A 26,167-nucleotide genomic window follows, 5' to 3' on the forward strand; every position below is an offset into this window, starting at 1 on the left:
ATTCCAATAGGTATATAGCTAATAGAATTTTATTTAGAAAGATTTTATAAAGGCATCTTTGGGCCTCTTAACACCCTGTGAACTGGAGAATGTAGATATGTATCTATATGATTCACAGTTTTGAATACATGTCTATGCTAAAACTCACTGAGGCTGAGTAATTCTTCTAGATCAGGTGTAGTTAATAAATTTGTTTGGCTTTCTGGGCTGTATGGTCTCTATTGCAGCCACTCAGCTCTGCTTTTGTAGGTGACATAGACAATACATAAATGAGTGGGCTGTGATTCACTAAAACTTTATTGACAAAACAGATGGTGGACTGGATTTGATTCATGGGTTCTAGTTTGCTGACCTTTGTTTTAAACATCTAGTAGAGCAGGTCTAGAATCAATTTCTGCTTCACTATCCTGACTCCACAGATAATTTTAAGACAAAAGATCCATATTTGTTTTTAAAACTATGTATAAGAAATAATCTCATAATTTATAGATTTTATTTGAGTTTGGTATGCAGAGATGAGATCCTAGCAATGGGACTGCTTAGTAATAGGTTATTCCTCCTTCTAGAGCCCTCTGGTGGCTGGAGGAAGCCATTGCAACAACCCCCAGGGGACATGACAGTTGTTATTTTTGACTCTTTGTTTCTGTTTTCCACAGCTTTAATCATGACCATCTGGGTTAAGAGGGAATACCCATACCATTAGTCCTGGGGGGTCCTCAGAGGGGGTTGAAGATCAAGAATAAGATTGATTTCACTATCAGGAACCATGATAGGTTTCTCTGGAGGTTTTCCTGGAGTTTCTACTCAGCTAGTTCATCAGGTTTCTCATTAGAAGCAAAGACCTTTGGATTAGCTTCAGTAACAGGTCATCAGCTTTTAAATATTCAGAAAACTCAATTGGCGGTGAAGCAGTTTGATGAAGTATATTCCTTGCCCTTAAAGAGCAGAAAAATTATCGGATTAGCCACCCCCATAATGATCTAATGCAGTGTGGTTTGTGCTGGAAGTAATAATGACACTGAGTGTATTTTAAAGAGTCAGCATCTCTTTTTATTTCTCAAAGCTCACAATCTCTGTAAATCATGTGCCATGGCTTCCTGGCAAGGATTTATAGTTTCAAAAATGTCTAGCTTTCTAGGACTTCCCTGGTGGTGCAGAGGTTAAGAATCCGCCTGCCAGTGCAGGGGACACAGGTTCGACCCTGGTCCGGAAGATCCCACATGCCGCAGAGCAACTGAGCCCGTGTACCACAGCTACTGAGCCTGTGCTCTAGAGCTCACGAGCCACAACTACTGAGCCCGCGAGCCACAATTACTAAGCCTGCACACCTAGAGCCCGTGCTCCACAACAAGAGAAGCCACCGCAATGAGAGGCCCGCGCACCGCAACAAACAGTAGCCCCTGCTCACCGCAACTAGAGAAAGCCTGCGTGCAGCAGTGAAGACCCAACGCTGCCAAAAATAAATAAATAAAAATTAATTAATTAATTAAAAAAAATAACAGTCCTTGGACTACACTCTCACCCAGATGTAGGTTCTTTGGCCAAATAATAGTTTTGGAAAATGGAATCAGCTCCCATAAAGTTCTAGCTTACTTGCAACTGGGGGATTTGGTAACATGCCTGTCACCTACATGACAGCAGCAGCACTCTTTAAAAGAATCATTTGTTCTCTGAGTCGCCACCATCCCTGCTCAGTTCACCTCAGTCCTCCATTGGATTGTTTGAAACCACCTTCTTTTACCAATAAGGAAACGGAGGCCTGAGAAATTAACTTATTCAAGGCTACACAGTTGTGAAGCAATAGAACTTGACCTGAAACCTAAGTGTTCCTGTAAAGCACTCTGATGTCTTTCTAAGTGGCTGTTCTTCTATGTGTCTTGCCCCTGTCCCAGAGCATCACCATATGTCTCCCCCATATCATGGCAGTCACCCAAATTTGTAGTGTTCTATCTAATGCTCTGCACAGATGCAGTCCCTAATGTTCCCCAAGGAGCTTAGGAGAGATAATGTCCCTAAGTAAAGAATTAGAAGTGACAGACTAGGGACTCTCACTTCCAGTGAGGATGTGGAAAGCACGAGAGAGGGATCTCCCCCTAACACCAAGACACCACCAGCAAGCTAGATAAACTACAAAGTCTTTTTTTTTTTTTTTTTGCGGTACGCAGGCCTCTCACTGTTGTGGCCTCTCCCGTTGCGGAGCACAGGCTCCGGACGTGCAGGCCCAGCGGCCACGGCTCACGGGCCCAGCTGCTCCGCGACACGTGGGACCCTCCCGGACCGGGGCACGAACCCGTGTCCCCTGCATCGGCAGGCGGACCCCCAACCACTGTGCCACCAGGGAAGCCCCAAAGTCATATTTTTTAAACCCATCTGAGAGCTGAGGATACAAAGAAACCTAAAGGTACTGAAATCCAGAATGCCTTTCCTGGGACGGCAGAGACCTGCTGTTGCTTTTACCTCTGGTGGTAGGAGGAGGAGGAATATGCCAGAGGTGGGGGGCAAGGGGAACGAGCCAAACCTTTAACAAGCATTTAGTGACTACGAGTGGGCTGACCTGACTGATTGGGACCCCAAAGACTCCAGCTACAGAGTGAGTTGCACTTTCCCATCACCATTGGACCCCAGGCCTTCACTGAGTGAAGAGGGGCAGTATGCCAATGTCAGACAGGGCAGGAGAGCTGAGTGAAACCCCTCGGAGGCACTGCAGACCTTCAGCCAGGGCGGGACATCCCTTGCCAAGGGCGGAGGACATGACCACAGGAAGGAAAATGGTCATCTGAGGTGCAGAGAGCCGTGGGTGGGACTGGAGAGCAGAGGAGATTTCCTGCAGCTCAGAAAGTTGGCAGCCAAGCCATAAAGCATGGAGAACTCTCCAGAGTCTCGTGGATGCTAAGATCCCAAGCCCTGATGAAAGGCAAGTTCTGAGCGCACTTTCAAGCTTTGGAGCCAGTGGTAAACAAACTCTAAAGTTGCAACCAAGTTGCAGCAAAATCTAACCTAACTCAAATTGAGAATTCTACTTTGCGGCAGCAGACCATTCTATTGGTCTTTTACCCAAGAGTTTAATTCTGGAGCTCACAGACCCAAATGGTTCAGGTGGATCCAAACCCACCCCCTTCCCTGTCCACCTGTGCTCCAAGCAGCCCAAGTCATTGCCGTCAAGACCCACACCTCACTCCACAATTAACGTCCATTAATAATTTGCATTCATCCTTGGGATGCTGTACGATTTTGTACTCTATGTAATGGTATGCTAAAGGAGGATCAATAAGAGAGAGAGTGTTTCTCTTGGCAAAAAAAGTTTTCAAGACAGGCAGAAGGGAGATACATAGTTAAGTACATAATTACTTGACCTCACCTAGTTTATTAGAAAAGTATATCTTTAGAGAATTGTTAGTTCTTGAAAAAGAATTCAACTAAATACTGGTCCTTATCTCTAAATGACTCATTAGAGACACTATTAATCTTAGCAGAACAATTCCTGGTTCCAGATTTAAAGGATAGAAAATCATTATTTTCCATTACCAAACAGAGTTTTGGCCAGAAACAAATGTCCATTGGGAGATATGAAAGGAAAACAAATTTCTATTTAATTGATCTTAATGTCTTCCTGAAAACCTGACTATTCAATGATTTCCTCCTCAGTGAGTCAGGGGGACTCAGGAGTATCTTAGTGCTATCAGGGTCTCTACCTTTTCTCCATTGGTTTTGAACCCTTTTCCTTCTCTGAACATTTGTAGCTTTTCTCTGTGTATGAATTTTTAGATTAAGTCTTTGAAATGCTTAGGCATTGGAGATCTGAGTCAAACCCAACGCAAATGATACCAATTTGAGGACTTTTATTTTGAAGAGAGGACTTCGCTCTACTGTAAATATCTTGGCACGCTTCCTGACACTTCCAATTGAAGTCATATTTCTGATTTCAGTCATGTGCAGGGCTAGGAAGGGAACAAATGCTATTCTGAGGGCGAGGAGAGAGCATGCTCTGTGTCAGGCACTAGTCTAATGGCTTTACATCTGTTAACTGCTTATTCTTTACACCAAATCTTGGAGATAGGTACTATTTTTAATCTCCATTGTATGGAATCAAACAGACACAGCTTCAGTTGTTTTCTAGTCCTGTGTTCAGTTCCTAAATCAGGGTTCAGCAAACTTTTCCTATCCTAGGCCATTTAGTAAATATCTTAGGCTTTGCACAACATATGGTCTCTGTCACAACCTCTCATTTTTTGCCATCGTAGCATGACAGTGTCCACAGATGGTACCCAAACAAATGGGTGTGTCTTTGTTCCAATAAAACTTTATTTATGGAGACTGATATTTGAATGTCATGTAATTTTCACAGGGCATGAAATATTATTCTGTGATTGTTTCAAGCCATTTAAAAATGGAAAAAACATTTCTAGTTCCAGGGCTGTACAAAACCAGGTGGCGATCCGGATTTAGCCCGCAGACTCTAGTCTGGGGATCTCTGACCCAGATTAAAAGAAGATATCACTGCTCTCTATTCAGATCTAAATATCTGTCGTCTGGGATGGAGTGTCTCAATACCGATAACATGAAATGTTTAGAATTTGAAAAATGCTTTCTAGAAAAACCAATAGAAACCATGTCACTTGGAAATGCTCAGCCTGGCATCCAGGAGAGCAGGCAAATGGCCCTGGACCATATCATGTTGGTCGTGATGGTAGCGCAGGTCCCGAGAAGCCCTTTGGAATCAGGCTGCCTTGGGTTTGCATTCACTCCTCCACCTAATACTTGAGTAACCTTGAGCAAGTTACTTTTCCTCTTTGAGTGTCAAAATCCTCATCTATAAAATGGGCATAAGAATTCCTCCTTGATGAATAGTAAGTGAAAAAAATATATATATACTGCTTCACAATATAAACAGTTATATATTGCTCAGAACAGGAGAGTTTGGTAAAAGGTTGCTCTGCGTGGGTATCTCTTATATTCCTGACTAGTCTGTTGAGTTTAATGGTGCTTTTAGATTGCATAATACTTCACCCAATAATTCTTTTACTAAAAAGGCAGGAATTGTTTGTCTTTTGATCATTGAAAATGTATGATATATAAAAGAGTATATTCAATATATGTATCATTTAAAGATTGGTTGAAAAACCACCCATGACCCCCTAACTCTGCTTATGAATTAGAACATCACCAGATGATCTCAAGTCTCCTAACGTGACCCTTCCAGATTACCTCCCTCCCTTCTCTATGCTATTCTGAATTTTAGGTTATTCATTCTCTTATTTTGCTTTTATAAATGTACTCCATACATCAACAAGTAATGTATGCTTAGTTTTTTCCTACTTAGGTTCTTCACATTGATCCATACAGCCATAGGTCTTCATTTTTGCTTCTGTGTAATTAATTTTCTATTATATGAGCATGTCACATTTTATGTATCCATTCTCCTGTTGACACTGGGGTTGTTTCTAGGTTTTTGCTGTTACTATGGCTTCTTGAATACTTCTCATAGGGGTGTATGTAAAAGAGTCCCTAAGTGTAGGTACAAACCTAGGTGTAGAAACCAGGTACAAGCTTGTGCCATAGAGTTTGCACAAGTTCAGCTTTTCTAGGAAATTGTGGCTTGTTTGCTGAAGGGGTTGCTCCATTCACACCAATAATTTATGAGGGTTCCCAGTGCTTCACGGCCTCTTTTCTTTCTTTTCCTTTTTCCTTAAACTCTTAAAAATGGAAGCATAACACAAATTCAGAAAAGCCAACAAAACATAGATGTCAAGCTCAATGAGTTATTACAAAGCGAGTACGTATGTAACCACCACCCAGGTCAAGGTGAGAATCTGTGACACCTCAGAAGCCCCTGTGATGCCCCCTCCCAATATTTATCTTCTCCCTTCCCCCCACCAAAGGTAATCACATCTCTGACTTTAAATACTTTAGTTTTGTTTTGCTCATTTAAAAAAGCCATATAAATGGAATTCATTCAATGTGTATTCATTTCTATCTGGCCTGTTTTGTTCAGTTTTATTTTTGTAATAGTCACCCATCTTGTTGTGTGTGGCTTGAATTCATTTATTTTCACAGCTGTATAGTGTTCCGTTGTATATCCATTCTACTGCTAGTAGGCATTTGTTTCCTATTCTTTTGCTGTTACAAATGGCACTCCTGTGAAAATTCTATGTATTTCTTGATGCGGCAGGCACTCATCCCTGTTGTATGTATAACTATGAATGGAATTGCTGTGTTATAGGGTAAACATGTTTAACTTCTGGAGATAACGTCAGTTTTCCAGATAGTTCTACTAAATTAGTCTTCTACCAACAGTATATGAGAGTTGCTCTTGCTGCACATGCTCATGAGTGCTTGGTATTTTTTTTTAATTTTGGCTGTCAGATGGATGTGTAAGTGACTTCTTAAGAGTTTTTCATTTTCCTGATCTTAGAGAGGTTGAGCACATTGTCATGTGGTTGTTGGCTATTTGGATATCTTATTTTGTGAAGTGTCTATTCAAGTCTTTTGCCATGTTTCCTTCTGAGTTATCTCTAAAAATTATTTTATTGTTGTTTGTTGATTTATTGGAGGTTTTTTAAAAAATATTCTACATAGGAGTTCTTTTTTTTTTTTTTTTTTTTTTTTTTTTTTGCGGTACACGGGCCTCTCACTGCTGTGGCCTCTCCCGCTGTGGAGCACAGGCTCCGGACGCACAGGCTCAGCGGCCATGGCTCACGGGCCCAGCCGCTCCGCAGCACGTGGGATCTTCCCGGACCGGGGCACGAACCCACGTCCCCTGCATCGGCAGGCAGACTCTCAACCACTGCGCCACCAGGGAAGCCCAGGAGTCCTTTTTTGATTGTACATGTTGCCAAAATCTTTTCCCAGACAGGGACTTACCTTTTCACGCCTGGATGATAGCTCCTGATGAGCAGAGGTCTCTGCGTTTAATGGTGTGTCCTCTGGAGCTGTGTAGCACGGCACCCTGCTGCCATCTGGGGTTGAGTGTTTGCAATTAGATGCTCCTCAGATTTACAAAGGACAGGGAAGTGGTCAGAAAGAGACCACCTAGGCAAGCAAAAAGTCCTGACTTTCCAATAGGAACTTCCAAACTATAGCCTTTCAAAATTAACTTGTTCCCAGACTGAATGGCAAAGAAGGGTGTGCTGCAAAACCCAAGTCGAATTTCAAGAATAAACAGCCTGTAGCTGTTTCGACAAAGAGGTTGACGGTTTACCACAAAGGGGAACGGCCAGCTCTCTAGAGGCAGAGTGAGGGCCTTTCATGTGAAGCGGCAGGATTATCCTGGAGCAGAGCTGGTGGCCTGTGGCGTGGGAGGTGCTGGGCTGCTTTAGCTCTAGTCCTGTTTCTCTTTGGCCTCAATCTGGGTCATTAGGCTGAAGTTTTGCCTTGAGGGCCACCAGAGTGGGGTACTGCTTAGCAACATGCTGGACAGCTCAGCTTTGTGCTTTGTCCCCAGCCAGGGGGATGAGGGAGTGTATGAACGAGTGAGTGAGAGAGAAAAGAGAGAGTGTGTATGTGGGGGCAGGAAGCCCCCAGTATTCAGATTCAATAATTATCTTTATCTGCTGGTGAAAGGTAAGCTTTTACTTCAGGAACTTATGAGAGAGCTATGAAGGGAGAAATACCTGTATGTATTGCAAAAACTTGCAGAAAGTCCCCTTTCCCTTCTCCATCAAAATACTTGGTGATTTTCTTGAATCTCTTGTTCCTTTATCAAAAAGAGAAACAATTATAATGACTAGGGCTTCAAAAAAAAAAAAAAGAATCAAAGAAATGGTCAAAGAAAGATAGGATTTGTTAGATTGAAAGGATCGTAAAGTGCTGATCGGGGTGAATAAATAAGGAGGCTCCCTTTATGTATGTCCCAGTGAAACTTCAGAACATCAAAACTAAAGAGGAGATTCGGAAAGCTTTAGAAAGACCTTACTTTCCTAAAGAAGGTGTTTGAGTTAATCCCTCGGTAATACATTGTGTAAAGGATGGATTTAAAAATTACCTCTTCTATTAAAAGAAAAACGTAGCATGTGTGGCTCCCTTCCCTTCCCTCTCCAAGTCCCTGTGGATAATAGAAAATGTATTAGAAAGCAGATGCAAGAAAGAACACCATCTTTGGATCAGAAGTCCTGCGGTATCTCTGGAAGATAGGAAATAGATGGAAGGAATCCAGGTCAAAGACATATAGAATAGGAATGGTTCTGGGTGCTTCAGGCAACAGGTAACAGGGCAGCTATCATGGTGGTTGGGCAACTGCATCTGGAACAGTTGGGCAGCTTTGACCTCTTCCTCTGGTTCCCTTATGCTGAGTCATGGGCAGCAGCAGGCTTGAGCTGGAGGTACCTTATGTGGACAATGTCCAGAAGGAACTACAACCTTCAGCCTGAAATCAAGTTACTAACTCACACTCTTCCCATGTGGCCTGTCTTGTCCTTCCCTACAACCTCTGGAGGCCACTGTATTAAACAAATAACATAAAATACAAAGATGAGCATCCAACCATGATCACCAAACACTTTAGGAAACATCAATTCATTGAATAAGACACTGGTTCAGCAAACCAAAGGGCTGTCACCACGAAAACAGCATTAATGGAGTAACAGGGATTGGACTTTCAAAGAAACAAAGTGGATATCCTCAGAGGAGTAAGAAGAGTTTATTCCATAAAATAAGAGCAGGCATCTGTTTCAAGAGCCAAATAGACATTACATTAGAAATGAAATATTTAATTGATATTTTAAAACAACTCCTCAGTGGGATGGAAAGCAGGATGCACACAGCTGGAGAAGAAATTAATGAGCTGGAGGTTTGAATAAAGAAAGAATTCAGAATGTAATACAAAAAGCCTTAGATTTAAGAGAATGAAACAAAGGTTAAAAAGACATGGAGGACAGACCTAGGAGTTTCAAAATCCATTTGCTTGGGTCTCTCAAAGGAGAGAAGAGAGAGAGTGGTTGAGGTGAGGAAGAGTCCGGGAAGGGAAGAAAAGAATCAAAGAAATGGTCAGAAATGAGTTATTGGATTACAAGGGTCCCCACAGTGCTGATCTTGATGAATAAATAAAGATGCTCCTTAGACATATTAGAGTGAACATTCAGGGTAAAGAGAAGATCTTGAAAGGCTTTACAGAGAAGGAAGATGGGATACTGTTTTCATTAGAGACATGAGGACTCTTCGCTGTCTTGAGGGGGTGGGGAGGGAATCCATCTTTGAGGAGAGGCTTGGGTGGAAATAGAGTTAATATTGCAATACAGTTTTACATTGTGAACATAAAACTGCATTCCTGTTGTTAGCAAACTCTTCTTGGTTGTTTAGGTTACATATTATCCTTGGAGAATGGTTCGGATTCTCTAAGATACCTGTGAGATATTGTTAGTCAAAGCAGAGTCTTTGAAATGCTGCACAACCCTGGTTTGGAAGTTAGCCCTGAAAGGGCTTCATAGCCATCTGTATTTGCAGCCCCCTTTTTCTGCCTGGGGCCAAGACCTTGTTTACCACCCTGGAGGACACAGCTAGGACTAGAAGTGGCTGAGGTTTTCTTTCCAAATCCAGGGCTTTCCAATGGAATGGTTGACAGCTCTTCTTACCCGGATGGCTCTGTTTAGGCTGTTGATGGGGTAACAGGCTTGCCCACTTCCTACCCTGAGCAAAAAGAAATGCCATTTATCCTGGATAATCTTTTAAAGTAAGTAGGAAAGAACAGATGCTGTGTTTTAGTTCATATTAAGATTGAATTTGCGAGGGCCCCTGCTTATTGGTAACTTGATAACCTTGATTAACTGTCCGGGTCACTGGAGTCCTCACAGTACGTGTGGGTTTCTAATGGAACAGTTAGCCCTGGAACATGAGCTCAGATTTCTTAGCAAAGGGCTCCTCGTGGAGAGGAATAATGACCAGTCTTACTATTTATGGGATTTCTCTCTTTATTTAGTTAAGAATAGCACATTTTATTGAATGAAGGAACTCCATGTTTCTATTATCTTTCATATTAACTCCCTAAACTTCTCTTGTGTGATTTTAGAGGCCAGAGCCCACCAGTTGCTGAATTTAACTTACTCCTGAGAGCTCACACTTTGGAAACCTATGGGGTGGATCCCCACCCATGCAAGGTAATGCCCCTCACTGCAGGTCGACATATAATGATTGTTTTGCCCAGAGAAGAGTTAATTGGTATGCAGGTCTGGAGGATCCCTTCTAGGATATTTCCACAGCCTGACCCATCGCCCCTAATCATAAGGGACAACAGTGGGCTGCAGTCACATGTTTGGGTAGTAGATTTTCTCTCTTGGCCTCTTCTAATTGCTTGCTAATTCATTCATCCATCAAGTGGATGGTTTTCCTCCTGAGAAGTTATAGGATCCTAACAGGTTTATTTTCAAAGGCCATTGCCAGTGAGAATGCAGTTTTTAAAAATGGGTAAGTGGAAGGAAAAAAGAAAGATTTAAAATTCACATTAGGAGCACGTATTTGTTTTTCTTTTTTCCTTTTTCTCGAATTAATACTTGACAGCATTTTTCTCAAGTGGGAAACCCAGACCACCTGTGTCAGAATCACCTGGGCCCCACCCCAGGGCCACGGAATCAGAATCACTGGGGGTGCAGCTGGGGAATCTGCCTTTTAAACAAGCTCCCAACGTGAGGCTCAAGCGTATGTTTTCCAGAAATGTTTTATGAAAACAGTGTCCTTTCCATATCCTAAACTATGCATCAGTCAGACTCTAACCTGAATGCTAAACTAAGCGTTTATATCAGCCAGGCTCTTAAAGGTATGTTTTTGAGTCATACTAGGACATTTTTTTACCCAGATGGGACCAGCTAATAGTATTTGGTGAAGTCCTCGTGCTAGAGATGTAGCTCAGGCTGCTTATTAGAAGGACCTGGGAAGCTTCATAAACGCCTGTTGCCCAGTGCCGTCAGGATCTGTGAGGGTGCAGCCCGGGCAGAGCACCAGTGGGGCCTATTTACAGTGGCATGTGCCTCTGCTGGCTCTGCCCACACAGTTATTTTAGAATATTTGCCAGATGTCTCTTCCTGCTAATGGTATAAATCAGATTATTCCATTTAGTGAATTAGATTTTATCGACAAATTTGAGCCTCTCATCTGTTTTATTTATTACTTGGAGACTGACTTGGTTTTTGTTGTTGTTCCTTTGCCTTCCCTTCTCAATGCTTAGTTTTCCTGGTAGAGGCTGGAATCAAAGTAGGCATTTCCAGACATGTCTTTGTATTTACATTGCCAGATATCCTGTGTGGGATTGAGTCAGGTTAGATTAGACACTCAGGGATTTGGTTTCAGGGCTATGAAAACCAAGAACAGTTTTCCCACATTGTAGGGCAGATCTGAGAACTCAGGCAGCACCCGAATGCACTTGGAAGTAGACTAGTGGTTTGGGACTAATCTGTATTTTCCCAGGAGGTTCCTGGTGAGGCAGAAGGTCCATTCCTCAGACGGGAAAGCTATACATTCCTGGCCCTCGCCCAAATGTTAGGTGTACTACGGTTGGAAGTCCCATCTCAGAAGCTTAGTTTATTTCTACAGTCATTGTAATTAACCTGAAATTAACCCAGCGTGAGGATGAATAAGCATATCATTTATCCTTTATTTTATATTCCTTAATCCAAATATGTTTTTATGTCTTTTTTTTTTTTTCAGGATTCAACAGGCACAACAACGTTTTTAGGATTCACTGCTGCAGGCTTTGTGGTATTTCAGGGAAATAAGAGAATCCATTTGATAAAATGGTGAGTAGTGAGTACTTCTTCGGAAAAAAATTGTTTAATCTTGTTTTTTTTTTATTAATCTCGTTTTTCTTTCCCAGCCTTTGACTTTTTGCTTGGAAATGTCAGGTAGAATGCCTAGGATCCAATTCTCTGCCCTGGAACTTCTTATAAAGAGATTATTCATCTAAAAATGGAACCCAGTCTCAGTTGTCTTAGACCTTGGGTGTCCTGGGCTCGGGGGGCTCTGCCTTTGAAGAAAAGGTGTCCAGGATTGCTGGTGAGGAAACACTGGCCAGAGGGGTGACCACGGGCTAGGTCAGGGCAGGATAAATGTGCAAGTTCCCTTGAATGACTCAGGACCCCCCTCTCTTCCACTCACTTCTTTCCATTCTCTTCTGTTGAATCCTCGCTCTAGACTCCCCCTTTGTAATCCAGTGTATCAGTGACGATGCTTTTTGCTTAAAGGAACAGGAATGTCTGCTCACAGTGGCTTACAAATGAGAGGACTGATTATCTCAAACAGCAAAAGTCCCAGGGGTCGGGCAGCCCCATGGTCCTCTCACTGAACTGCCTGACAACACCGTGAAGGACTTGGACCCCTCCATTCTCTTCTCTGCCATCCCAGGGTGGTGGGTTTATCCCCAGGCTTGTGCTCATAAAATGGCCATGTGCGCAACTCTGGCCCTTACATCTTCACACAGCAACACTCCCTGAAGGAGAGCAGCCCCTTCCATGTGTCTCCTATTAAAACAAGGGTAACTTTTTCAGAAGCTCTGTAGGAGACTTCCTGTGTATCTCATTGGGCAGGATAGGATCATATGCGCCCCCTTAAACTAATCCTTCCAAGAAGAAGAATTCCATGATGAGGTTGGTCAAATCAAGGTCCATCCTTTTGGGGCTGGGAAGAGCATCATCTGCATGAACAGTTGATCTAGAGGAAGAATAAAGTCTGGGTTGTGTCTGGAAGGACATGGGAGGATGGACCGGCAGTGCCCACTATGTCCAATCAAGGAACAAAGTAGCTTTAGTAAAGAGTGAAGAGGGCTGAACATTCTATGTGCATTGGAATATTCTAAGGGCTTAGTCTGGTTCATAGCTTCAGCGTGATTTGGTTCCCTCCCTGATGGTCCCTGACAGATTTGTCACCCAGTGTCTCCCTGAGTGGTGGGCTCACTCTTTTGGCCTGAGCCCTTGGGTCTGCAGTTCTTGATGGGCCAGTGGGCATCCATCCTCAGTCCTGGGTTTGAAATGCTCTTTTGCACTTACCTGAACCTCTGTTTCATGGTTCTGTTAGCTTCAGGATTTCTCTCAGCACTCTTTATCAAGTCCCCCCACCACTGCTTCTTGGCACTCTCCTCTTAGCACCTGCCTTCCCTTCAACCCTTCTCTACTAGATTAGCATAGTCAGCTCATGTCCACTTTGCTCCCTACACCTTCTGCTCTTTTCTGTGATCAGCCCTCTCTTTCTAAGAATGCTAATTTATCTAAGTATCTTCTCTTCCCACTCTATCACTGCCTTTATTCATGTCATACTTTCACTTCCCATCTGTGCCCACTTATTCTCTTCCCCCACAATTATCATTCTCGAACTCTCGTGTGCCCCTAATAAATCACTTAACTCTCTGTGTCTCAATGTACTCGTCCATAAAATGGGCATCAGTTATATCCGACTGCTTCATAGGAAAGAAAGGAGATGGGGGAGAAGCAGGTAGAATAGTGTGTGTGAGAGTGATTTGATTTGTGAACAAGGATGTTTTATGAATGTGTAACATGGTGGAGCTACCAGTTTTCTTCCCCGTGTTTTCAGTACCTGTAAAGAAGCTCCAATGTTAACCACACTTCAGTCCATTCCAGAAAAAGTTCCCTGGCGATTTCTGCTGACTTTGGGGAGCATGGGCAATGCGGGCAGGGACTTCCCCGTCCTCTCCTAGGACTACAAAAGGCTTGAGGATGCTGAAGGGTGTTTGATTCTCAGGTACTAGTCAACTTTGGAGTAGCTGGGTTAGAACCTGACATGTCTCACGTGCAGATTAATTGCAAGTCTCTCCCATTTGGGGCTTTAGTTTCTTCTTGGCTACCCTGAAGAGTTGAGATGGACTGTCACCAGACCGTTAGTTTCTGGATTCTACCTCTTGGTGTTCCTGGTGGAGTGCTGATGTCATCCCCATCCCTTCCAGCCACGGCTTAGGCACATATTTGTAGCAGCCATGTACATGTTACTAAAATAAATTTTCTTCCCACGTTAAACCTAGTTTTGTTCTGTTTTGTTTTTGACATCCATTGAGCTTTGTCACTCTTGCAAATCCTCTCCACAGCTTAATATGACCTCACAATTCCTTTTCCCCCAGGAAAAGCACAGGGGCACACCTCACTGTCCTAGGAATTAGATCAAAGGAATAAAAATAGAATTCCCTCCTCTCTTTACACGTGTCTCCTCACCAAGGAGTTGACCTTAGGTCTACATTTCAGTCAGATTTTAACTGAGCAGCTCCTTAAGATGAAGCCTCAAGTCTTTTGACTACAGTTCATCAAGTTGTCCTTAACAGTTTTGAGCATCTCAGTATCTAATACAATTATTCATTTATCAACAGGGAGAGCAGAAATGAAAATTTTGCATTGCGGTGTGTGTTTCTTGGAGATGGATGTGAAAGGTTACAGATACTGTGAATCCATACTGTTTCATTAACCGAATATGAAATAACTACATTCTTCCTATCTTGCAAAATGGACTGACCAATTAACATTGTTCTGGTCATTAATGTTCATGAAACCCCTAGAGCTCCTTGGAGGAAAGGTGCAGCTTCACGGTAAAAACAATGGAATAAATAATTCTGAGCTGCCCACGGAGCCTCTCTTGGGAAGAAAATTGCTGTATCATTCACTTGGGGGCTTTTCGCCGCTCATTAGACCTTCAGCCATGATAACATCTCGTTTCATTGCAGTCTGCTTGGCATTTGTGAGTCAGGCGGATTCCATTGGGATAGCCAGGTACCTTGGTTAGCTGCTACTTTTTTTCTTCTCACCCAAAGAGATTTTCTTTTCTTAGGTCGGATGTCTGCAAATTGAAGTTTGAAGGGAAGACGTTTTATGTGATTGGCACCCAGAAGGAGGTCAGAAACTGTTTTTCTAGCTGTCTGTTGTTGTGTGTGCATGCGTGTGTGTGCAGGTGTGTATGCGCAGGAGAAAGAGTCAAGTGTAAAATGTGCCTTTAGTCATGTAGCCCCCAGAAGACCACGATGTTAATGTCTGTGATGATACTGGAAGTTTGGAGTTAAATAAACACCGACTTTGCACATTTAAGAATAAATTCAGTGAGCAATGCTGTCCATATACCCCTGTGTAAAAATTAGACGGTGATAAACTTGAGAAATAGAAAATTGAACTTCCTCCTACCTCTGTAATTTGCCAGAATGATAAAACAAATGAATAATACTTAAAGATAGCTATCAGCCAGTGCTGGTTAGAGTTTTATAAACAGAGTCTGTAAGTCCAGGGAATCTTAAAATGTTAGTTGGTTTCATCATTTGGGAGGAGGCCATTACCGAAACGTTGAGCCTCAGAGCTAGGTCTGGAAGTTTCTGGATTTTCTTGATCCTAGTTTTTGGTTTAAGCACTAGATAGTCAAGAATGGCAAATAAGTTTTTAAACTCATCCAACTCTGATTGAGAGTCAGGCAATGCTTGGAGTGTTGAGAAGGATTGTGAAGCTGTTCTTTATCAGAAACAGGGCCTGGATGGGTTCGTAATATCTGCAAAGGGTGAGGGAGGGGGGAGTACCATTTCAGGAACACTTCTAAGAACACAGTAATGCATCAGTTACTTCAGATCTGTTTGGTAAGTGGCAGGATGCAAATAGGTAACTTCTTGAAGGAAAAACATGAAAAACATACACTGTGTTTAACATGCCCTTTCTTGTTTTGTTATTGTTTTATTAGAAAAAAGCCATGTTGGCGTTCCATACTTCAACACCAGCTGCCTGCAAACATCTTTGGAAGTGTGGGGTGGAGAACCAGGCCTTTTATAAGTAAGTAGCTTTTATTCATTTAATCATAGGTTTTAAAAGCACCCCTGGAACCCTTTATGTTTTGCAAACAGCTGCATATTCATTTTTTTTAATATAGTCCTTTTCAGTATATTTAAGTGAATTATAAATGGGGTGCATTGTTCAGGGTGACTCCCAGCCACTGTTGGCCTGATCAAGTCCTGAACTTTATTTTACGTTGGGTGTTTCCCATAGAGTTGCTGTGGGATTTTTTTTTTTTTCTTTTGATACTGCTATTTCCATCCAGCCTGTCATGGGGTCTTTTTTCGGTTCGTGTCTCCTCAGAAGCAGACCTTGCGAAGAGTTTTGTGCAAGTAGTTTCTTTGGGATGTGGTTACTGAACATACCAATAGGGGAGTGGAGGAGGGAGAAATAAGCAATTTAGGACACGTTCTTGAGCAGTCACTACTGAGAGCAGCTGGGCTCAGCTCTGCTGGGGAACTCTTGTCAGACTGTAGAACGGGCCTCAAAGTTCTCCCACTGACCAGCAAAGAGGTTGGGCTGTTTATCTACTAATTCCCCATTCATTTTGGCTTAGAGACACTTACGAGGGCAGAGTTAATACTCTCTGAGCATGGGTTGAATGTGCTCTCAACACTAGAAAAGAAACCTTGGGCAGGGAGTCACACATGTTCATAGTAAGAAGGCCTCAGTATATAGAGATGAGAGCCAAAGGTTTGTGGGTGGGATGCCATCAGAGTCTAGGATTGTAGAAAGTCAGTGCTGGACAGGACTTCAGAAACCATCCATAAAGCTCTCAGCTTTCAAAAGAGGTTAAAATTTAGGATTTTTCCATGAGTTCTAGCTTCTCCTCTTTGAGACACTTGCTGACTGGAAGAACAGTGGTGATGGATGCAGTCAGGAACCTAGCCAGCCCCGCCTGGAGTATCAGCGCCGCTCATCCCTGGAGCTCATCCAGGCGGCTTTTGCTCTATTTCCCGACTCCCTCCCCACTGAAATACTGTCTTTCTTATTAGACTTACCTGAAAATGCTGAATCTCTGAACGTCCTGGGCTTTGGCTGACAAGGACCATCAAGAGAATGAAGGCTGGAACAGTGTTTTTCAAACCCCTTTTCAGCCACAGAACTCTTTCCCTTAAACAGAAAGTGTAGGCAAAGCCTAATATGTAAAAAAGATAAAAATAGAGAAGCTGTGTTGTTGGTGGGGACCAGAGCTGGGATTGGGGACTGGAGACCCTTCACTCATTGCTCACTGCTCCCCATGAGGTTGGGTGACCAGTTGTGTGAGTTTGCCTGGGACTTTCCCAGGTTTAGAATGAGAGTCTGGTGTCCCAGGAAACCCCTACATCCTGGGCAGATCCTGTCAGGAGCATGAGATGATTCACAAAATGCTGTGCTTCTTGGAAGGATGATATGTATCAATGAGACCTCAAGGCATCTGTGAGTCCCCTGCAGTGTTTGAGAACTGGTACACAAAGAACACCTGATGGCCTCTGAAAAATCAGCATGTCTAGACCTCTCCATCCACATGAGAGTGGAGAAAAGGAAAGGCAGGCAGTCTGGTGCTCTTAGTCTTTACTTGGAGCCTGCACATTTTTTTTGTTTTTGTTTTTAATCATTTTAAAAATTTAGATAGGGCTTCCCTGGTGGCGCAGTGGTTGACAGTCCGCCTGCCGATGCAGGGGACACGGGTTCGTGCCCCGGTCCGGGAAGATCCCACGTGCCGCGGAGCAGCTGGGCCCTTGAGCCATGGCCACTGAGCCTGTGCGTCCGGAGCCTGTGCTCTGCAACGGGAGAGGCCACAACAGTGAGAGGCCCACGTACAGCCAAAAAATAAAAATAAATAAAAAGTAAAAAAATTTAGATAATACTCATATACCATAAAATTAACCCTTTAAAGTATGCATTCAGTGGTTTTTAGTATAATTCACAAAGTTATGCATCCATCGCCACTATCTAATCACTTAGGACATTGAGTAGTTTTTTTTTTTTTGCACACATATTGTTTTATCACGTGTGAGCAATTCAGTTGGTATATGGAGTCAAATAAAGGTGAAAACAGAATTGAAAAGAGGGGGAAGAAGGGAAAAAAACCCACAATCAAAGGAATCCGTTTTGGACATTTTGGGATACACTCATTATCTGGCAGCTAACAAAGTGGTCTGATAATTCTGTCATTGAATGGGCCAACTAGGCATATCAAAGAAACCACTTCCAATCATCTGTAGATGCTTCAGAACCCAGGGAGTGTAGCTGTGAGCACAGGTGGCACCCTATAGAGTTGGCCGAGTCCTTGCATCAACACCTCTGCTTTGGTTGGGACAGGCTACCCCATCTCTCCCATTAGGACTTCTAATCACTAATATTTGTACTCATCTGAGTTTTGCCCAAACCCTGTGTTCCTCCACTGTCCCATAACCCTCCCTGTTCCTTAGGAAAGAGGAGAGAGATAGCTCATCCTGACCCAGCTGTGTGACCTCGGACCAGTGGCCGACCTCAGCCTTCTCATATGTACAATGGAGGGAACTGGGGCTCAGGCATGGTTTGCTTGCATCTCTGTGGCCTAGTGTTAAGGACCGTGGGCTTTAGAAGCCAAGAGGCTTGGGTTTGAATCTTGACTGTCGCTTACTAGCCGTGTGGCCTGGAACAAAACACTGAACACTTCGAGCCTCATATTTATTTTTCATCTGTAAAATGTGATTGGCAATCCCTGCCCTGCAGTGTTTAGTTCCGCCAGGCACACGGACCATCCATAAGTGGTAGCTGCTGCTATGACTCTGACAACTACCCCCTCCAGTAACAGTGAAAGTCTTCTGAGTGCCAGTTGGTTGCTGAGCCCGGTCACTTCTGAAGGGCTCTGATCCTGTGAAGCTCAGGAGTGGGCTCCTGCTTCCTCTCCTGCTCCGTCCCTTTCCCAGGCAGTGGTTTTGGCCCTGCTTCCAGCTGACCGGCACTGCGCCTTCATGGTTTCGGCTGGCAGAGCAAGGGCCCTGATCTTGTTTCCTGGGTTGGGGGTGGTTTGCTCCCTCCTTTGCACTTCACCTGCCATGACAACAGGGAGGCCCAGTGGCCAAGAATTCCCTAGTGTGCTTTTAACATATGACTATGGTGCTAGTTGTCAGCTGGCCCGGGGCCACTGATCAGGTTTGAAAGCCCTGACTCTGAGATTTGCTGCCTGGGAACAGAGCCCAGAAGCAGAAACTCTGATTCTCCCTCCTGCTCTAACCCCCAGAGGATCCCCAACACAGACTTAGATAGTCACCATCTCAGAGCTTCCTCTGTGCCGTGTGTTTTCAGGTGCTATCACCTAAAATGAGCACTGGAACATGCCATTTCTGGGCGCTGATTCCCTGAAAGCACACTGGATTCCCTGAAGGGTTCAGTGGCTCCCTGGTGCTTCCATTTGATGAATCTTTATCTCACACTAGCTTTATGCCATGTCAGCGCGAGGCACTGAGGACACAGTGGAGCCTCAGATGAAACTCTCTGTTCCCAACTTTGTATGGAATTGTGTGCAGGACATAAAGGCAGTCCCTAATAAATTCCTTATCTGGAGTTAGTGTACATTTTGTCAAAGGAACAGTATTATACTTGGTTGTCAAGGACCCAGAGTATCTCCCTAAACGCACACCTCTCACACTTTAGTGAGCACGTGAATTACCCAGAGATGCTGTTAGAATGTGGATTCTGGTTCAGTAGGTCTGGGTGGGGCCCAAGAGTCCGTATTTCTAATAAGCTCCCCAGTGATGCTGAGCTGCAGGCCCATGGACCACACTTGAGTAATAAGGTTCTAAACCAGAGGTTCTCAGCCTGACTGCATGTTAGAATCAGCTGGGGGAGCTTTTAAACAATACGAACGTGGACCCTACCCCTGACCCAATTAAATTGGAATCTGGGTCCTCACAAAACTGTGTACACAAGTGTTCATAGCAGCATTCTTCATAATAGCTAAACCAAATGCCCATCAACTGATAAAAGGATAAAGGAAAGTGGTCTATCCATACAATGGAATATGATTCAGCCATAAAAGGAAGGAAGTACCTACTGATTCCTGCTACAACATGGAAGAACCTTGAAAACATGATGCTAAGGAGTAGAGGAGATAAGGAGTGGAAGAAGGAAGGGACTGCCAGTGGGTACAGGGGGCTTCCTTTTGGGGTGATGAAAATGTTTTTTTGATGAATTTTTAACTCCGTGCATTATACTGAAAACCACTGAAACATAAAATCTAAAAGGGTGAACTTTATGTTATGTGAATTATATTTCAATAAAGCTGATATTTTAAAAATTCAGAATCTGGGATGAGGGGACTAGATGTTGGTAGTAATACACCTTTCCCAGGAAGTGTGAACCTGCAGCCTAGGGTTCAATGCTCTAATCCAGTGATTCGCCAAGTTAGGGTCCCTGGACCAGCTTCAGCATCCCCTGGGAACTTGTTAGAAAGGCAGATTCTTGGGCTCCAGCCCAGGCTTACTGAATCAGAACCTTGTGTTTTCAAAAGCCTGCCAGGTGATCCTGATGCTTTCTGAAGTCTAAGAACCTGCATGGCTAAAGCACTATTTTAAAATACAGACAAGCCTGGGTTTGCAGCCTGGTTCCTCCAGCTTCTATGATGTGACCATTGTTAAGTGACTTCACCGTTCTCTATCTCAATTTCCTCATGTAAAAATGTGGATTGCTTCCTCCTAGGAGAGAGCTGTGAGGATGAAATGAATTAGTGTATTTAAGATGCTTTGGATGGTGAATGGCCCCTAGTAGGGACTCAATAATAACATATGTTGTTATTGCTCTGATTACTCCAGAAGCTGTAAACCATGGGAAAAAGGGAAGTAGTATTGTTAGTTCTAGAGGCGGCCTTTAGAGCACCACCCAGTGTGCTGACTTCCATCCCCAGCCCCTGTAGTAGCAGGTACCAGAGGAGAGAAGCTAGAGGCAGGGGTGAGTGGAGGCGTGTTCCTGCAGAGCTGTGCTGTGTGTGCATCGGATGATACTGACACTCAGAGAACACTTTGCCTGTTCCAGGCACTGTCCGCATGTGTGCACACCTCACGTATATTACCCCATTTAAAACACACCTTCAACGTCAGGAGTGGGCACAACTCCCTAGTGCCATGGAAGGGTACAGTGGTCTCTGGGTACAGTGGCTCTGCCCTGGCAGTTCTGGGGTGGGGGTGGTGGAGAGCTGTGACAGCAGAAAGGAAAGCAGTGATGAAGCCACCATGTGAATACACAGGTGTTGCCAAGTCATGTGCTGGTCAACTGGGGACTGGATTTCTCTGTGAGGTCAGATGTTTGAGAATAGTCAGTGCTTCTGTGCTGGAAGTTTGATGGGGAGTTGGAGGTGGAAGCGGGGAGAGGGCAGGCCTGGAAGAAGGTCGGAGGAGAGAGAATTGCTGTTTTCACTAGGTTGTGCCTTGATTGCCTTCGTTGGGAGGAAGACTTTTGTTCTGGGCTCGTTGATGGGAGAGCCTGGGAACAGAGAGCTGGAACAGGTCAGCTAGAGCTAGAGTTTAAAGGCTCTTTTATTGGCCTTCAGAGCGTTTGACACGGTTCCCGGGATTGGTCGTGGCTTAGAGGATTGGCTTTGGTAGCTCAATAGTGAGAAGGCAATACAGAGGTCTGGAGAGTGATAATGGGGGTGGGGGAAAGGGAGAGGGAGGGAAAGTATTATATAATGAGCAGGTAGTACTCTAGGTGTTTTCAAATCATTTAATCTCATTTAACCCTCCTTAGAACACTATGAATTAGGTATTATAATACCCTTACCCTTTAAAAAATTTATAGAGAAACTAAGGCTCAGAGAAGCAACATGACTTGACCAAGGTCACAGGATCAAAAGCAGGAAAGAACCTGGCCCCTTGTTTCTTCAGGTAAAATGCCACCTGGGGGTCATTCAAGGAGAATATGGGGACTCAGTTTCTCCAGTGCAAGTAGGCTGCCTTGGAATGACCTTGGAGTGTTTGATAAAAACACAAACTCCCAGACCCCTCTCCAGACCTGCCTTATGAGAATCTGTAGTGATGCAACCTGAGAGCCGGTATTCTTAACCCCTACTCCAGGGACAGCCGATGCACAGCCAGGTTTGGAAGGACGGCTAGGTGCATGTCCTGTGACCCAGCCGCCTTCCTCTTGCCCCCGTGTATTTCCTTCCATCCTACTCTCTGTTTCTCAATTCCCAGGGGGTTTGTGGGGTTCAAGCTCTCAGAATAAATTCCCCTGTTAAAATTCCATTAAATATCTCAGCCCAAACATTATCGGGCATCTCCCTGGACATTTGGGAGGGTGTGGGTTTGGTGGTAATGCTCTCGGTAGAGTGTCTATGAGCAAATGAAATCATGCAAATAATCATCAAGGGCACTCAGCTGCCAGGAAGAAGCCAATGCTTTTATCAGTCCTCTCGTCCTGAGCAGACAGCTATTCACTTTCTCTGCACAGCATGCCTTCTGACCTGTTTTTCTTGAGCCACTCTGGGTTTGTGTGGATGTAGCGGAGTACTGAGGCCACCCGCCAAGGGGCTGTTCTGGGTGTAAGGAGAAGACAGTGGCCTCCACACGGGACTTGGAAGGGCAGGAGCTGAGGCTGAACGGGTGAGAGATAGAGCCGCCCACTGCTCCCCAGAAGAGCCCCCCTGTCACCGGAATTGCTTTGCTGTCCACACCCCTTTGAGCTTCTGGCATCTTCCATAAAATGGGCACAGAGTTGAGTCTGAATTTCAAAAACTGTAATTAAGACTCTTCCGGTGTGATGAATTGGGAGATTGGGATTGACATGTATACACTGATGTGTATAAAATGGATGACTAATAAGAAAAAAAATAAGAAAGACAAAAACAAACAAACAAAAAGACTCTTAGTAATCTTTTTAGCAGACTTCCTTGCCCCGAGGATCCTTAGGAACCTGGAACAATAACAGCAAAACAATAAGAAAAGCAGAAGCTGCTTTAGAATGTTTCTCCACCCTCCATCTCTGAGTACGTGGGAGCAACAGCCCTGCTGAGAAGATGGGGAGAGGCATCCGGTGACGGAACATGTGTCAGGCCCATGGCTGTCTAGGGCTAAGGTTGGAGGTGCGGGGAGCAGACAGGCCCAGAGCAGGCACATCCTCAGAGGACGAGTGGGTCCTCTGCCCCACATTAGCCAGGCTTGCTGGGCCATTTTCTCCTCTTCACTGGGTATGGTCTGTAACCTGGCTTTGGCCAGCAGCCTGTCCTAGGTGTCCAGACCCCCTCCGGGGTGTGGATCTCATGTGCTCTGCTTGTCCTTAGGGCTCCCACATTGTCTTCTCTGGGGCCTGCCTTGACAGGAATCCCCTTCCCTGGGCTTGCGCCCTTCTTCCCCTGCCCATCTTGCTCTCTAGATGTATCCTTTGTAGCCAGGGCCCTTCTCTGTGGGTTCAGGCAGTTGGCAAGAGTGTTTCTGTGGCTTTCCATTGTTCTGACAACAAAGACCAAATCTTTAACAAGGTCAAGTCCTGCTACATTAGGGGGGAAAACGTGTGAGCCACTGTGTGTAAAACAACCGTAATAACAATACCGGGAAATGCATGTCAGATCATCTTAGTTCTCCAGTGCTCAGGCTCAGAGCTTTTGCCTGCTGGGCTTTCTGCCTAGAACACTGCCACCACCCGCCCTGTTAACACCTTCCCTCCCTGGGTCTCGGCTCAAAGGTCCCTTCCTCAGGGCACCTTCTGTGGCCCCCAGACCAGATTGGCACCACGTTCACCCCAACACTTTCGTTGCATCTTTTCCTTCAAACGTGCACCACAGCATGTAATTTACATCTGTTCACTAATTTATGGGGGTTTCTAGATGAATATCTAGGCCCTCTGGGCCTTACATTCCACAAATGCCAAGTCTGTGTCTTCCTGAGCTTAGCACAGGAATTAAGTGCTCTGTGCTCAGCTTCTGGGAAGTCCACGTTCTAGATTTTTTTTCAGAGTGTTTTTGTTTTGTTCTTATTTACGGGAAGGGCTCAGAGGTGCTGAATCAGTGCTTGGCTGGGCCTCTGTTCCTTGTGTTTCTTAGTCATCGACCAACACGGGTTCTTTTTCTTTTTGGCCTTGCGGCACAGCATACGGGATCTAGTTCCCTGATCAGGGATCAAACCCACGCCCCCTGCAGTGGAAGCGCGGAGTCTTAACCACTGGACCACCAGGGAAGTCCCAGCGAGGGTTCTTTTAAAGGGCACTAGGTCGTGGTGACTTAACCCTTTTTTTTTTTTTTTTTTTTTTTTTTGCGGTATGCGGGCCTCTCACTGTTGTGGCCTCTCCCATTGCGGAGCACAGGCTCCGGACGCGCAGGCTCAGCGACCATGGCTCACGGGCCCAGCCGCTCCGCGGCATGTGGGATCTTCCCGGACCAGGGCACGAACCCGTGTCCCCTGCATCGGCAGGTGGACTCTCAACCACTGCGCCACCAGGGAAGCCCCTAACCCTTCTTAATACTCAGAAGCCAGTGACCGTTTCCATGGTGACATGGGCCCCTGGTGCCATCTCCTAGAAAATACACAATAGGTGGGTTCTGTGTGACACGGTGAGTGGCCTGCGTCACCAGGAAGCTGTTTCCTGCTGCAGCGCTGGTACAGGTACAGGCAAGAAGGTCCGTGCAGCAAGGAATTTAACGGTGCCCTGTGACCCAGCCCACCCTCTCCGTATCGCTCAAGCAGAAACTGGCAAAGAATTCCTCTGACCATCAATATTACCTGGTCCTTTTTGCAGGTCGTGACCCAGTAATAGATTACGAGACCAAATGTGTGGGTCATCAGCAGCATATAAAAGAAGGAGAAAAGATCGCATAGAAAAAATCAGATTGCAATACACATGGTGAAAGTAACTTTTCTTTCAGGCGTGTGTGTGTGTGTACGCACGCGTGCTGAGTCATACAGTAAAATGTCTTTCTTTCTTGGTGGTCAAAATATCCGATTACCACGCTCTATGGCATGTTCTGCTTGGACTTTCCAGTGTCACTGCCACCTCTCCTCTGCTTTCTCTTACAGGTATGCAAAATCCAGTCAGATCAAGACTGTGTCAAGCAGCAAGATATTTTTTAAAGGAAGCAGATTTCGATATAGGTGGGTACCCATGCTTCCATTTCGATGATGGGGCTGGGTTGGGACAGCCATTTGCGTTGGAATATGGTACTTATAAATCAGTGCACTTTGGCCCGTACCCGTTTGGGTCCTCCCTTTCCACTCCACTCATTTCTTATGCCCACAGGACCCCTTAAACTCTATAGTAATGTTCCCTCGTGGAGGAGGAGAAGGCACGGATTCCTAGAGCTGGGTCAGACCACTGTGAAGTAAAAAAAAAAAAAAAAAAAGTGTGCGCACCCCTCCCCTTCCACTCTGAGTGTCTGTGCACAGACACTGTGTTTCTGTCTTTTGCAGTGGCAAAGTTGCCAAAGAGGTGGTGGAGGCAAGCTCCAAAATCCAGAGGGAGCCTCCAGAGGTGCACAGGTGAGTGGGGTGGTCCCCAGGGCACCGGGAGATTTCTGGGGTGGACAGAAGGATGTAAAGGCTGGCTTCGCCAAATCCACTCTAACAAGAGGGAGAGTAAGGACACCAGCTGCCTGGCCCTGTGCCGTTATCAGGCCCTGATTCCTGGCATGGCACTCTCACCATCCCCCATATCTCACTCAGACAGATTTGGCTGGGCTCCATTCTGAGTTACTTGCTCTGTGTGGAGTCACTGCCCTGATTCAGCCTGCAGGGTCACGGGAACAAGCGGGAAGTGTGTGAGGCACGGGTGGCTGGGTTATCTCCTCGCTGAGTCCATTGTCATGTCCTCTTAGAACTGCTCTCTCTTCCGGCCTCTGTTCATCAGACGTGGCCAGTTCCCATTGGCCCAACTCCTTCTAGGCTATGTCACACGAGGGGGTGGGGTACTCATCTCTCATTGGACCCTTTAGTCCCAAAAGCCACTTAGAGGAATGACGAACTTAGTCATTAGTGGGTCAAGGGTACGCTTCTACATTAACATGGCAATGTATGTAATTCTTAGGAATGAAATATTCTCTTGATCATGTTGTACTTCTTACCACCACAGTTTACACAAATCCTCATACATCTTAAACTTCAAACATGCTAAATATCTAAAGCAGAACATTCTTATCCTGATGTTCCCCCTTCTGAAGGCAAGATCATCATAAGATATATTCTTTAGGAAGTTCCCACACAGTGGTGGGCACCGGTCCCTCCTTCCCCATCTTTGAACTTGGAGTCTTCCTATGCTCAGATATGCCCAGTCTCCTCTATCTCCAAGGTGACCCAGTGAACAGGGTACCTCTCACCTTGTCCTTGGGGCTATCAGGCAGGAGGAGGCCTTGGTCTCTCAGAAGTGCAGCTAAGCCGGCCAGTGTGGGCATCCAGACAGTGGAGCAGGCCAGCGTGGGCTCCCACACAGGGGAGCAGGACTTCAGTCAGCGTGGAATCTTGTGCAGATGTGTACAGAGAATAATTCATCCCTGGCTT

At 44.9% G+C, this 26,167-nt stretch overlaps 1 protein-coding gene across 1 annotated transcript in view; it reads left to right on the plus strand.

Moving 5' to 3' along the window:
- The window catches only part of FRMD3 (FERM domain containing 3), a 313,236-nt gene that overhangs the window by 225,532 nt on the left and 61,537 nt on the right, over positions 1-26,167 (plus strand). The window contains exons 8-13 of the mRNA XM_079927578.1: positions 10,001-10,088; positions 11,632-11,720; positions 14,746-14,809; positions 15,634-15,722; positions 24,695-24,769; positions 25,085-25,153. Coding sequence (XP_079783704.1) covers positions 10,001-10,088; positions 11,632-11,720; positions 14,746-14,809; positions 15,634-15,722; positions 24,695-24,769; positions 25,085-25,153 — 474 coding nt within the window. The remainder of the gene's footprint in view (positions 1-10,000; positions 10,089-11,631; positions 11,721-14,745; positions 14,810-15,633; positions 15,723-24,694; positions 24,770-25,084; positions 25,154-26,167) is intronic.

The sequence above is a fragment of the Stenella coeruleoalba genome, assembly GCF_951394435.1.
Source record: "Stenella coeruleoalba genome assembly, chromosome: 7".
Lineage (NCBI taxonomy): Eukaryota > Metazoa > Chordata > Mammalia > Artiodactyla > Delphinidae > Stenella > Stenella coeruleoalba.